The sequence below is a fragment of the Aythya fuligula genome, chromosome 27 (assembly GCF_009819795.1).
Source record: "Aythya fuligula isolate bAytFul2 chromosome 27, bAytFul2.pri, whole genome shotgun sequence".
In the NCBI taxonomy this organism is placed as follows: Eukaryota; Metazoa; Chordata; class Aves; order Anseriformes; family Anatidae; genus Aythya; species Aythya fuligula.
The window spans coordinates 396,398-408,340 of NC_045585.1; the positions used below are offsets into that span (position 1 = coordinate 396,398).

Below are 11,943 nucleotides of genomic sequence, written 5' to 3' on the forward strand. Positions count from 1 at the left end.
AACATGAGACGGGTGATGGCCAGGGCCAGTGTGACGCAGCAGAGCAAGAGAGAACACACGTAGTTGTTGCCTTCAGAGATGGAAAGGCAAAAAGGAGATCCTGAATTCTATCAGTTAGACCTCAGAGTGCACCACTGGGGCACACACAAGCCAATTAATCAAGTCAAACAAGGGAATTGTTGTAGGTTAAAAAAAGAAGACCTTGGCTCAGGCTTTGAGTTTACTCTAGAACATTGGAGGAGGAATAGAAAAATGAGGAAGGAAAAAAGACAAAGTGATTTTGCACTTTCAGAGCAAGACTTTTGTCCAAGAAAGTCTTCTGACCATCTCCAAGGACCTGCTCTGTATTTGTCCCTCTCCCTTTCAAATTTTCAGTCCATATGAGCTATGCCTGGCACAATTCTGGAGTATCAGTACCAGACTGCAAGTCATATGTAGACACTACTCCCTGTTACATAAAAGGACCGGATATTTGGACACTGACACCAAGCTATTAGAAGTTTGGGGTCTTTGCACATTCAAATACTGCACAAGAGGTTCAAAAGTGAAGCCTGGGCTTCTGAAGCAGCACATAATCTTGTCACACCTAGGATACTCTGCATTGCTGCTCTAGAGATTCCGGGTTCCCAGCTCTGCCCAAAACCAAGCCAAGGGTCCTGCAGAGCAGTTGGAGCTGTTTCAAAGCTGCTGGCTCATCAAAGTCTATTGCTGACTGTAGCAAACTACATCAGAAACTAGAAGCAGTAAGCAACAGCAGACTCCAGCTGAAGTATTAACCTCTCTGCCCAGGACCATTTTTAGCATACACTGAGATCTATGAATGTGAAAAAGATGAGCTTGTAATTTGTACACAGAATATAGTGAAGTTTATTCATGTAAAATACATATACTTGAGGCTTGCATTTCTACATCTTGTCACATACTTATCCTTCAGGACACTTGGTTCACTCCCACTTAAGGAGACAGTGAGTTTTACTTTTGCATCAAGTACAGAGCTACCAATTGGTTTTCCCTGAATAAGCTATTACTGAAGCTAGCAAAACAATACAAACAATTTATTCAGTACAAACTATACAGAGATTCTTTTCACTGGTATAGGGAGTTAGTCACAATGTATCGAGGATAAAATGATCCCAAATATACATACAGATAGCTGGAATTCAGGTGTCTCCAATACCCACACCTGTCAAACCCAAGATTTTTGTATTTAGACACTTGAATGCTGGCCCATACTCCAGTTCTTCTCCCTGTCTCTATTCATCTTAAAGTACGCAAAATCCCACAACAGTCCATCCTTTTAAAGGATGACAGTCTGATTTTGCCAAGAGTAGCAGTGACATGGGAAACAGCTTGCTTCTGAAGAATGCGTTTGGTGAGTGCATAAGATTGGTCAGTCTAGCAAGGAGTTGTGCAGCAAATGCAGTTTGTATAAATTATTTCATGCAAGTGCATTTTTCCCCCCTTGTACACATATGATTTCCATTACTCAAGACAAGCACAAGACAAGTAAGTTGGAAGCCCTTCTGATAGGCAGAGAGCAAAAAAGAAGTTATGTATGGTGCTTGCAACTCAAAAAACAAGCATAGCAAAGATCTCTCAAAAAAATAAATAAACTCTATGAAGCAGTTAGAAAAACAAATATCTTTACTGCTGAAACTGTCTGGCTCAACTATTTTTGGAAATTGCTAGAATTGCCTTGCCCAAGAGTAACTTCTTACAAGCAACCAGCATTATGTAACCAAGAGAAAAAATATGATGAACCACATGTTCTTCCCACCTAATGTTGCAATACTTTTGGTTGATTCCATGTTTAACCCCTTGTTCCCCAACTGAAAAGCTTGCAGCACTTCAGCACCGAATTTTGAAAACCGGAAGTTGCATCACATGACTGATATACTTCATTTACAATCTTAACAGCTTCCTCCAATATCCAGGGTAAACTAGCAGCTCTTAACACTAACCTAATTATAACGTCAGGAACATCATTCAGTCATCAAATCTGGGATATCGTCATAAGAATAGCCACGGTAGCCTTTGGAAGCGTAATATGCAATGCGCAGGTGGTAGAAGCCTGGGAGAAATACAAGAATCCCGATGATGAGCACGGGGATAGCACGGTCCGTTCCCTGCGTCAGACAGAAAAGCTGTGTAAGTGCAGTAAGAGATCCATATCAAGGTCTTTTCGTTTACTCAGGCCCTGCCTCACCAAGCAAACTACCACAATTATTCATCCCTAAGGCCTGGCTAGCTGACAAAAATAAAATCCATCTCAAATCTCTCAGCTTTCTTCAGGCTGAGCTCTAATTCCTCTTCCTGGTCTGGCATCCACTTGATGCTACAGGAAACCTCAACTGAACTTTTCCTTTAGGCTGGAGGGGTGGCTCCTCCTGACAGTCATCACATGACAAAATTGCCAACCACAGGCTGAGTCCTGCGTGCTTGGCTAAGCTCTCCTATCTGGGCCTGGACTGCTTCCGATATGGCCAAAATGCTGCTGTTTCAACAACGATAAGCAGCAGCTGCCAACTGTAAAGCAGTTCCATACTGCACTGGGTAAAAGGAGAAGTGTGTCACAGAGAAGCACAATGTCAACTGCAAGCATCAGATCTGCTTTCAATGGATTGTAAAGGCAGAGAGGGGAGAAAAGCAGTGCTGTGTTCTATATAGCAATCAGGTACCCGTTAGAGAAAGAGGGGGATCTGTACTAGAAGTGTGATGATCCCAGGATTTTTTCACCAATACAGCAAGCTGATCACTGCAATGATGTGGCATTAAAATGGAACTGTACCACCTGGTAGGACAGAAATTCATCCCTTCCTTGCAGATCTCCTCTCCAGCTATGGACCCACTCCCAAGTTGCTAACTAGAGATAAAGGACTCTACTGCCAGAGGAGCAGGCCTGTTAGCAAATACCAGTGTGGCAGGAAGGGGGATTACTTTCTTGTTTACAGGCCTTTTCCTCTGAATTTCTGCACTGAACATGATAGTTCTGGCAGGCTTTGGGAGGGGCAAACAATACAGAACTTGTAATCAAACCACTTACACCTTTGCTAATGTATCCTGCCAAGAGGAGGGCTCCTATGATAATGAGAAAGGTCCCAATCATGAAGAGCACGACAGCAAGTGCAATTGCCTTGTAGGGAATTTTTGGTGGGCTCTTCTTGAACTGGATGGAAAAGGGAAAAAAAAAAATTAACAGCTTACCCCAGCACAGTTCGCTTCTAACCACGGCATAGATGACAGCAAACGAAATACTGCAGTGGCCCTGATGCATGGCTCTATAACAGCCTCTCTGCAACGAACCCTGCCCATGCAGACACTGCTGTCCAAGCTAGCATTTATACTCATTGCTCTGATTTTCATCTCCCTCCAAAGAAATGAATCTGACGCTACTAAACAATAAATGTTTTTTCCAGTCGTGCTCTGTGAGCTTTCTAGAGGAGACTGGAGTGATGGCTTGTGGATAGGTTTGTACCTTTCTGGTGGACACAAACAAAAAGCAGTCTCACATGCATATGCAAAGCTATAGCAGCCCCCACTAGTAGCTTAAAGACAGAGAAGCAGTACAAAGAGGTTTTATTTGCTACTTTTTACCTGCAGGTCAATATATCCATCATCAGTACTGGAAAGCTTGGAATACTTGACTTTACTACTGGGAATGCCAGCAGACAGATTCATTCTTGATGACATCATTACAATGATGCTTGGGAATCAGCTAGAACCTGGAAAACAAAAATAGCAAAACAAACAAACAAACAAACAAACAATGAAACAGAGCTAAGTGGATGATGGAGTCAGATGTGGATTATGTTTCCTAAGAAAAGCACAGGAGTGTTAAGCCCATAGTAACCAAAAAAAATCCTTGTACACTTTCATGAATTAAATCTTTTAAAATAAAATTTTGTATTTAAGTCTAAAATAGAAGGCAAAAAATATAGCTGCAGACAAGTTTGGATTTGTCAATATTTCAAAACAAAAAACCCGACAGAAGTTCCAGAATAATATGCCCTCATAATCAGCCAGGTCTTACTTGCAAGGAGATCACACTTCCAGCAGTAAGATGTCTGACATCCACCTATTTCTAAATAGGGCCGCTATTAAATACACCCAAACCAAAATTAAACAAAGCAACTTTTCAACCAGCCAGATATTTTGCAATAAATCCATTTTGGAAAAAAAAAAAAAAAAAACCACTGGAAAATAGAATGAAATGGAGCTGTCATCCCTAAGACAGTTTGGGTCATGACTCAGCAGGAACATGACAGGGGATGGGTGGTTAGCACATGAGGCAACCAAAAAACAGCAGGGAGTTAAAAAGCATAGGTCACTTGCCTATCTAGCTGCAAGGGAGGAAGTATTCAGGGTTGAACTTTATTTAGTTACACAGAGCCATACCCTGCAATTTCACTACACAGTGAAGCCTAACCCTGTGGTTTTGCTGCCAGCAGTGACAGTCCTGGGTATCAGAACAGGGAGATGGCAGAGCCAGCTTTCTTCTGTGCCTTGGAGCCTGTCTTCTCATAAACTGAAGCCTGGATCTGGCCTGCCAACACATCCCTGACACACTGCAGAGCCATTTAACAGAGGCTGACAACTCCCAGCTGCTGGTTTCCCCTATACAGGACCTATACATTAGGCACCTGCTCACCCACAGCCTTGAACCTGTGCTGAATTCCCAAAGAGGCAGAATATACATTTCCTGCACTGCCTTCAATATATATTTTTTTAATTTCTAGGAAAGCTTGAATTAAAAAATAAAATAAAAGGCATATATCCTAATTGCTTCTACAGAAGGGATAAAGATGCGCTTTCCGTAATGGTATTTGACAGCTAAGGTAATAGGAACTCCTCAAAATATTTAGTCTCCATTTGAATGGAAATTCTTTGTCTCACTCACATTAATAACAATTTATCCTTTTTCATCTCTGCTCACATCATGTTGCACATTCCCTTGCCATCAGGTTTGTTTCTTGTTCAGTAAATTTGACTTCTATAAAACATCCAACATCTTCCGATCTTAAATCCCCCTCAGCTATACCTTTAACTTGAACTTTTTTGCTTTTTTCTGTAAGAAAAACACATTTCTATCCCTATGGGTAGTAGGGGTATCACCCACCCACTGGGTAGTGACACACACCCTCAGCTTCTTTACACATCTTATTTTTACTTTTTTTTTTCTCCTAAGTTCATTGTGCTAAAATGCCGCCAAAGCCTCCCACATACCCATGGGGTCAAAGTGCAGAAAGGGAAGACAGGAAATCAGCACACCCAAACCCTGTCAGATGTCCTGACTCTGTTCCTGTCTTGCCCCCACATTCCGTGGGACTGTTTACTGCCTGTCACATTATTTACCAGGCCATTCCTAGTGGCTTCCCAGCAATAATTTCCAGTTTACACCTGCGTCAACCATTCTAGCCCTCTGCATTTCCTTGCTAACCAACACGAGGCTATGAAGCACAAAGCGCTGCCTCGGACCTCATGTTTAAGGGCCACTTTCATGTCCACTGAGCTTCACTCTCCTTGCGCTCAAGAACTGCAGAGGATCAGAAACAAGTTCACTGCTGTGCTCTATAGGCAAACAAATGGGGAGGCATGCTTGCCATCCAAGCCCTCTAATAACGCTGTGCTACCGCCATGCTTCATACGCAGCAGGAACCAGCACTGCCTGGGGCAGGACTTCCAGGGTAAGCCAGGGCTCAAAGGGGAACATGCAAATAAAAGCAATCGTGCCACTTCAGGCCAAATCCTGTTTTTCCTTCTCACAGCAGTGATACGAATTTCTACCCTCTGCACCTGGGAGTAAGGAAGGAAGGGGGATGTCATTTCCTGCCCCATCTGGGAGCTCAAACCTCAATGCTGGTGTGACAAACCCATCTGATCCCCTCCCGCGGAGGCAAAATGGTTTCTCTGCTGCAGAACAGGAAGTTCACAACATGTCTGACGACACCCCGAGAACTGCACGCTGTGCCGGGAGCAGCATTAGAGCTTTGGAAGGTTAACCCAAGCCAAGAGGTACCGACAACTCACGCTGCTGGTCAAACCCATCACTCCCGCTGCCGCTTTTCCTCCGCGCTCCAGCCGCAGGCCGACCCAGGAAGTTTATTCAGTGCCTGTCGTTTCCTTCCAGGTTATGGCAGCAGCCGCTCGCTGGCTCAGCTCCACTGAGTTATTTTGAGCCTTGCGCTCAGGACTGGCAGCTGAAATTAGAGCTGCGGGGCAGGTTGGCATGGACGTGCATTGTGGTCACCCTGGTCATGCAAGACCCACTGAGCACCAAGCTGACCTGCGTTTGTGACTGGTTTATGAAGCAGAATGTTCTTATACACATTGCTGCTACATATGCTTTAAAATATTGATTTTCTAAAGGAAGCTCAGGACATAAACTTGTCTGCAGGGAGAGCACACCCCTCCATCACAGCTATGCGTATTTAACAGAAAAAGTATAGCCTAGAAAACTATTTTCATAGACTCATAGAATATCCCAAGTTGGAAGGGACCCACAAGGATCACCGAGTCCAACTCCTGGCACCACACAGGTCTACCCCAAAATTCAGACCATATGACTAAGAGCACAGTCCAAACACTTCTTAAACTCTGACAGGCCTGGTGCCGTGGCTATGTACCTGGAGAGCCTGTACAGTGTGCAACAGCCCTCTCAGAGAACCTCTTCCTGATGTCAAAACCTGAACCTCCCCTGCCTCAGCCTGACACCATTCCCTCAGGTCCTATCGCTGTCACTAAAGAGAATACCTATTTTGAACACCTGGAACTGTATTAATACAGATAAATCACAGCTGGGAATTTGCTTAATCCAATTGCTCCCCCACCCCCAAAAAAATAAAATAAAAAAAAGAGTAAGTTGCAGAAATAAGCATGGTTCCAACTCCTGTAAATCAATAAGATACGCACTGAATTTAGTGCATGGAACACCAGATCTGAAGTTCAAAGACCACCCCCACTTTGTTCTATAAATTAGACTTTTCTTGTCATGGAGAAAGGTATAAACTTCAAAGTTTACCTCCTCAAACATGGGGAAGCAGCGTTTTACCACACCTCCCCATCTTTTAATATTTATTTTTAAAGATGGAGCAGCTGTTGTTTCTTCAGTATTTGGGTACAGCAATGGCAAAGTAAATATTCAGCTAATGTAAGGATTTAACCAGAGAGATCATACACAAATCACACACAAGAGCATACATACTGATGCTAAGACATTTCCTACTACAAGAAACTACTCAACTTAGTTGTTACAGCTGCAAAAATAAGCAATTAAACCACATGGTTTATTTTTAGATTTATGGATAAAACAGGAGTTCAGTAATCCCCACTATAGCAGGAAGTTGCACAAAAATGGATATGCTTCACTAGCACAGCTTCAAGCATCAGTAAAACAGAATTCTTCCTATTTCAACGAAATGGATCTTTCATTCTTTACCGAAGTACTTACTTACTTGCTGCACTTGTGGGTACCACAGTGGCAATCCATCTGGGAAGCATTACATTTGAGGTAAAATAGCCTCCTAATTCTGAGGTACCAAATGTTGTTCTCGACAACTCTACTGCTGCTGAGAAGTTTTAGGACAGCTAGGTTAGATCTTGCTTTCAGGAGTGTTCTTAGAGGTATTGAACTCACCAACAACCTCAAAATTCAAGAGAATAAATGGTGTATGCTCTGGAGATATGAGATAGTTCAGAACAAAAAAAGTCATGCAGGGACCTACATGCAGAAGAAAACTGCAATGGAATATTTTCTAAAAAATAATTGCTGCTATCAATGAAGTAAAAAAGGGCAGAGAGCATTAAAAAAATCCTGTTCCCAGGCTTTGAGGAGGTACTAGTTTCAATCATGAAAGCACTTATCATTATGATGCAGCAGATCTGTTTCTGAATCAGTACTGCCACCTTGTGAAGTTCCGCTAAATCAGTTGGATTACCCAAGTTTACAGGCATGCTCAGTATCATTGTAGATGACCAGTGGAAAGTACAGGGCCTCCTAAACCTGAATGCACCCACAGTACTTAAGACCCTGTAAGCACTGCTTGCTACACAGCACTGATCAAGCCAGGATTGCTTTTCATTGTTTCTTCATGAAGAAATAGTCACCGATTCACGATGGGGGGTGTGATTTATGGATAGCTTATAGCACTATAGTAAGTGAAAAACATTAAGTAGCTACCTACCAAAACAGTTTTTGGATCCTGTTTTTCATGATCAAGCCTTTAGTATAAACCTTCTACCTCCACGAATGATGAGTAGAAAAATATAAATAAGAGGAATTGCTTGTGATCTAGGTGATTGCATTACACTTGTCAAGAGACATGTGGGGACAGAGCCACCAGAGAAATGGAATGTGCTCAGTCAGACCTGTCCAGGAATGGTTTAACATCAACAAGCTAGTAACAGAGCTAAAACCAGGAAAGGCTCATACAGCTTTCTACACCAAGCAACTTGCAGTCACTGTGACACTGGCATGTGTCTACACACCCTCAAGACTCCATTTGGAGTGCAAGTGATAGCTACAGGATTAGTCCCTGCTGGAACAGGTAGCTCTTGCATCTGCAAAGCTAATGCATTTTAAACAAAGGATGTTCTACAAACCTCCTCTGCTTAAGGCAACAGTATTTTTGATGGATTATTCAGACCGTAACTACCTCTTCCACTTCAACACATTTAATCAAGGTATTTGGCCACCTATGCACTGGTATATCAGCATAGTTTGACAGAGCATTGATTAATCCATCCACATTTAAATAGTATAAGAACCATGAAATTTATTTCCACTTTCCATGTTTCAGTTAGAGTATCAGCTTCAAAAATAAATGGATGGAGGGCAAATAAACTTGTGGCGTAATTAAACAGCAATCCTAGTCAACTATAGTTCCACAGCTGAAACTCTAGGAGTCATCTTTATTGAAGTTAAATAATGCACTCCACTCCTCCTCTAACACATAACAGAAGAAGTAAGGTATTTCACCAAGAGACAGCATCTAAGATTACTGGAAGCGTAGGAATAGGCTAGAAAAAAAAATCCTGTTTCAAATGACACCAGTATAGCAAAATAGCAAGTTGAAAAATATTTACAGAGATATCTACACAACATGCTTAACAGTATTCATTGGATGCTCCAATGTACTGAAACTGCTGGTAATATGGCAGACACCATTTCCTTCTCAAAGTCAGTTGTTCTCCAGGAACAACCAGATCTCCACCTCAAGTCCCAGTCCAATTAAGAACCTTCTTGTTGGTCTTCAATCTTTGGAGCCAGATAGTATTTTAAGTGTCCCATATCAGCAATCTTGTACTCCACAACTGGTAAAGAAAAAAATGCAAAAAATTATTCAGAAGAGCCATTCAGTCAAGACTTGTTACAGTTCTAAGGTGGAATTTACAAGGAGATTTTCAATAAGATCTGCATTTACTTACCCAGAGGAACATCTGCAGACATGCTGAGTGTTACTGTAGGTGATAGAGGAGTAGCTTTGGTAAAAAAATTCAAGTACCTCAGAGCAAAGGTCAGTTGGACTGGCTCATTCATCTCTATTGTAACCTAGAACAGCCAGATTGAAAAGTTTGGTAAATGCAAGGTGCAACAAGTACTCTGAAGTTTCTCAAATAATTCAGCACCACAGACCCAGCAACACCTCATGCAAAGGCAGCCAGTGGTATTCCCCATTTTGCTCTGAGAGCTGTTTGCAGGCCCCATGGCTAAGAACCCAAAGCTGGCAGAATTTGTTGACTTGGTTCTATAAATCAGAGAAATGTGATCCAGTAGCCCACCTTTAGCCTCCAGTCATATTAGTAGAAAACTCAATGCTGAAGACACCACAGTAAGCATTAACTTACAGCTTCTTCTTCTTTGTCCACATTACTAGTCTGTGACAGCTTGATGTTTCCATTTCCTAGCTCTCCATTAGCTGAAAATTTCACACCATCTTTTGCACAGGAGATGACAACTGCATCACCAATATGGCTGAGATCTCTACAGATGCGTGCAAATTCAGCAGAAGGCATTTTCACTACACAACTATATTCCTGTTCCTGTGAAGAAAAAAAGTGACACAATTAAACTTTTACCAATAAGATTGGTATAGTCAATACACTTAAATTTATGTAGTCTTTAGTAGGGAAGTGTTGTTACAATCTCAAACCGTGTCTGACACGAACATGGAAAAACACGCTAAGAAACAATCATTCAATTACTTACTGGAATTCCAAGCTGCTCCACATCAAGATCCATTAGCTTCATCTCATAATCAGAAACCTTTTCCTGATCTAAAGAAAAAGCATAGTTTGACCAAGTGTTTCAAATAAACTACCAGTCAGGATTTAAGTTCTGCCCCCAACTTTTTACCAAATTAAAAACACCGTAAGTGTGACAATAGGATCCACCTTGCTTGAAATCTAAGCAACATGAACTGCCTTTTGTAGGTTGCCAGAGGAAAGCTGCCTGCCAAAATGTGCCTAAGAACATTTTTATGTCGCATAAGGAAGATTCTCTTTCAGATGAAACACTGGTCAAGCAAACCAAGTTCCCATTTCCAGGCCATGTAAGTATCAGGTGACTCCTCCCATTTCTGACCACCCTCACAATCAGCACGTACTGCTTGGTCTATGATTGCCTAAATTATCCTGGTAGCATATGAGCTCTCCAATACAAGACTCACTTGGTGCTTCAAACACTAGAGCCAATGTATCCGCATTGTCTTCTGCTCTGAGCGTTATGATGTCTTCATTTCCAGCACATTTCAGTATTTTGGACATGCTAGGAAAAAAACAAGCAGACCGCTCACGGGATTGCAAACAGAGAAGAAACACCAAGCCAGCTGCCTACTGCGGAGCGCTAAAGCAAGTTTATCGAGAAGCTGTCAATAACCTCGGGTACAGCGTGGCTGCTCTAGACCCCAGGTGCTGCCCACGGCCGCTGGGCCGTTACAGAGGAGCCCCGACCCCCACGTTGAGGGGCGGGCAGCGTGGGGGGGGGGGGGAGGCTGCGGGCGCCATGGCGCCAAACCGCCGCACTTTCCCGCCACAGCGCGCCGCGCGCATGGCGCTGCCAGTGACGTCACGGGCCCGCGCGCGCGCTGCGAAAGACGGCGCGAGAGCTCTGAGGAGAAGGGGAGTGTGGGGGGGGGGGCTGGGGGGGGGCGCACAGCGGGGCTCCGATCGCCCCGAGCCGCTCCTGAGGGCGCGGGTCCGCCTCGGCCCTCACGAGCCCCTGACGCGCCGCCTCCCCCGAGCCCCAGCGGGCCCCGCTACCCTCAGCGCCGCAGGCCCGGGGCTGCCCCGCGGCGGCCCTGCCGCTACCTGGAGAGGTTGACGCCCATGGCGATGTTGCGGTCGCAGCGGTAGGTGTCGAAGCCCTCGGACCGCAGCGTGAGCTGCACCAGGGAGACGTGCGAGGAGTCCATGCTCTGCAGGCTGATGCCGCCCGAGCCCAGGTCCCAGCAGGCCTCGGTGATGAGGTCCTTGAGGGCCTCCAGCACCCGCTTGAGCACCGAGCCCTGCACCAGCCGCGCCTCGAACATCCTGGCGGCAGCAGTAGCACCGAGCAGCACCGACACAACGACGTGAGTGGGACGCGCAGCCGCCGACTGCTATTGCCCGCCGAGCCGCCCCTTTATAACCTTCTACGCCCCGCCCCCCTCCGCGCCGCAGCCAATGGTGGGCGGCTCTACTCTGCCGCCGCGGGGCCCGATCTCGCTCACGTGACAGCCTCCCCGCTCTCCGAGAGACCCCGACGCCACTCATCCCCTTTAGTCCCGCCCCCCGCCCGGAAGAAACCAATCAGCACGCGGCCTACGCTGCGCCGCGGCGCCAGCCCCACCTCCGCGGCCATCCCGCGCCCTGCTATTGGCTGGCGGCGCGCGGCCCTCGGCCTCCCCCTGGCGACGGCGGCGGGCGGGGGGTGGCGGCGGCGGCGGCGGCAGCAGGAGGAGGAGGAGG

At 45.0% G+C, this 11,943-nt stretch overlaps 2 protein-coding genes across 6 annotated transcripts; both read right to left on the reverse strand.

The window, feature by feature from the left end:
• Positions 1-1,034: 1,034 nt before the first annotated feature.
• On the reverse strand, positions 1,035-6,127 carry TMEM230 (transmembrane protein 230). 5 transcript variants are annotated; one of them, XM_032204159.1, is made up of 4 exons: positions 6,021-6,127; positions 3,595-3,722; positions 3,044-3,166; positions 1,035-2,126 (listed from the first exon to the last, which is right to left on the reverse strand). In XM_032204159.1, exons 2-4 carry the CDS (start codon positions 3,691-3,693, stop codon positions 1,983-1,985), a joined length of 366 nt encoding a protein of 121 aa, XP_032060050.1. In that variant the 5' UTR covers positions 3,694-3,722; positions 6,021-6,127; the 3' UTR covers positions 1,035-1,982. The 5 variants fall into 5 exon arrangements, with proteins under 5 accessions (XP_032060050.1, XP_032060047.1, XP_032060048.1 ...); XM_032204156.1 differs by having other exon boundaries at positions 6,028-6,126; XM_032204157.1 differs by having other exon boundaries at positions 6,017-6,126.
• A 2,624-nt stretch (positions 6,128-8,751) lies between these two features.
• PCNA (proliferating cell nuclear antigen) lies at positions 8,752-11,570 on the reverse strand. Its single transcript, XM_032204198.1, has 6 exons — positions 11,305-11,570; positions 10,665-10,762; positions 10,205-10,272; positions 9,844-10,038; positions 9,424-9,547; positions 8,752-9,309 (listed from the first exon to the last, which is right to left on the reverse strand). Exons 1-6 carry the CDS (start codon positions 11,523-11,525, stop codon positions 9,227-9,229), a joined length of 789 nt encoding a protein of 262 aa, XP_032060089.1. The 5' UTR covers positions 11,526-11,570; the 3' UTR covers positions 8,752-9,226.
• Positions 11,571-11,943: the final 373 nt, after the last annotated feature.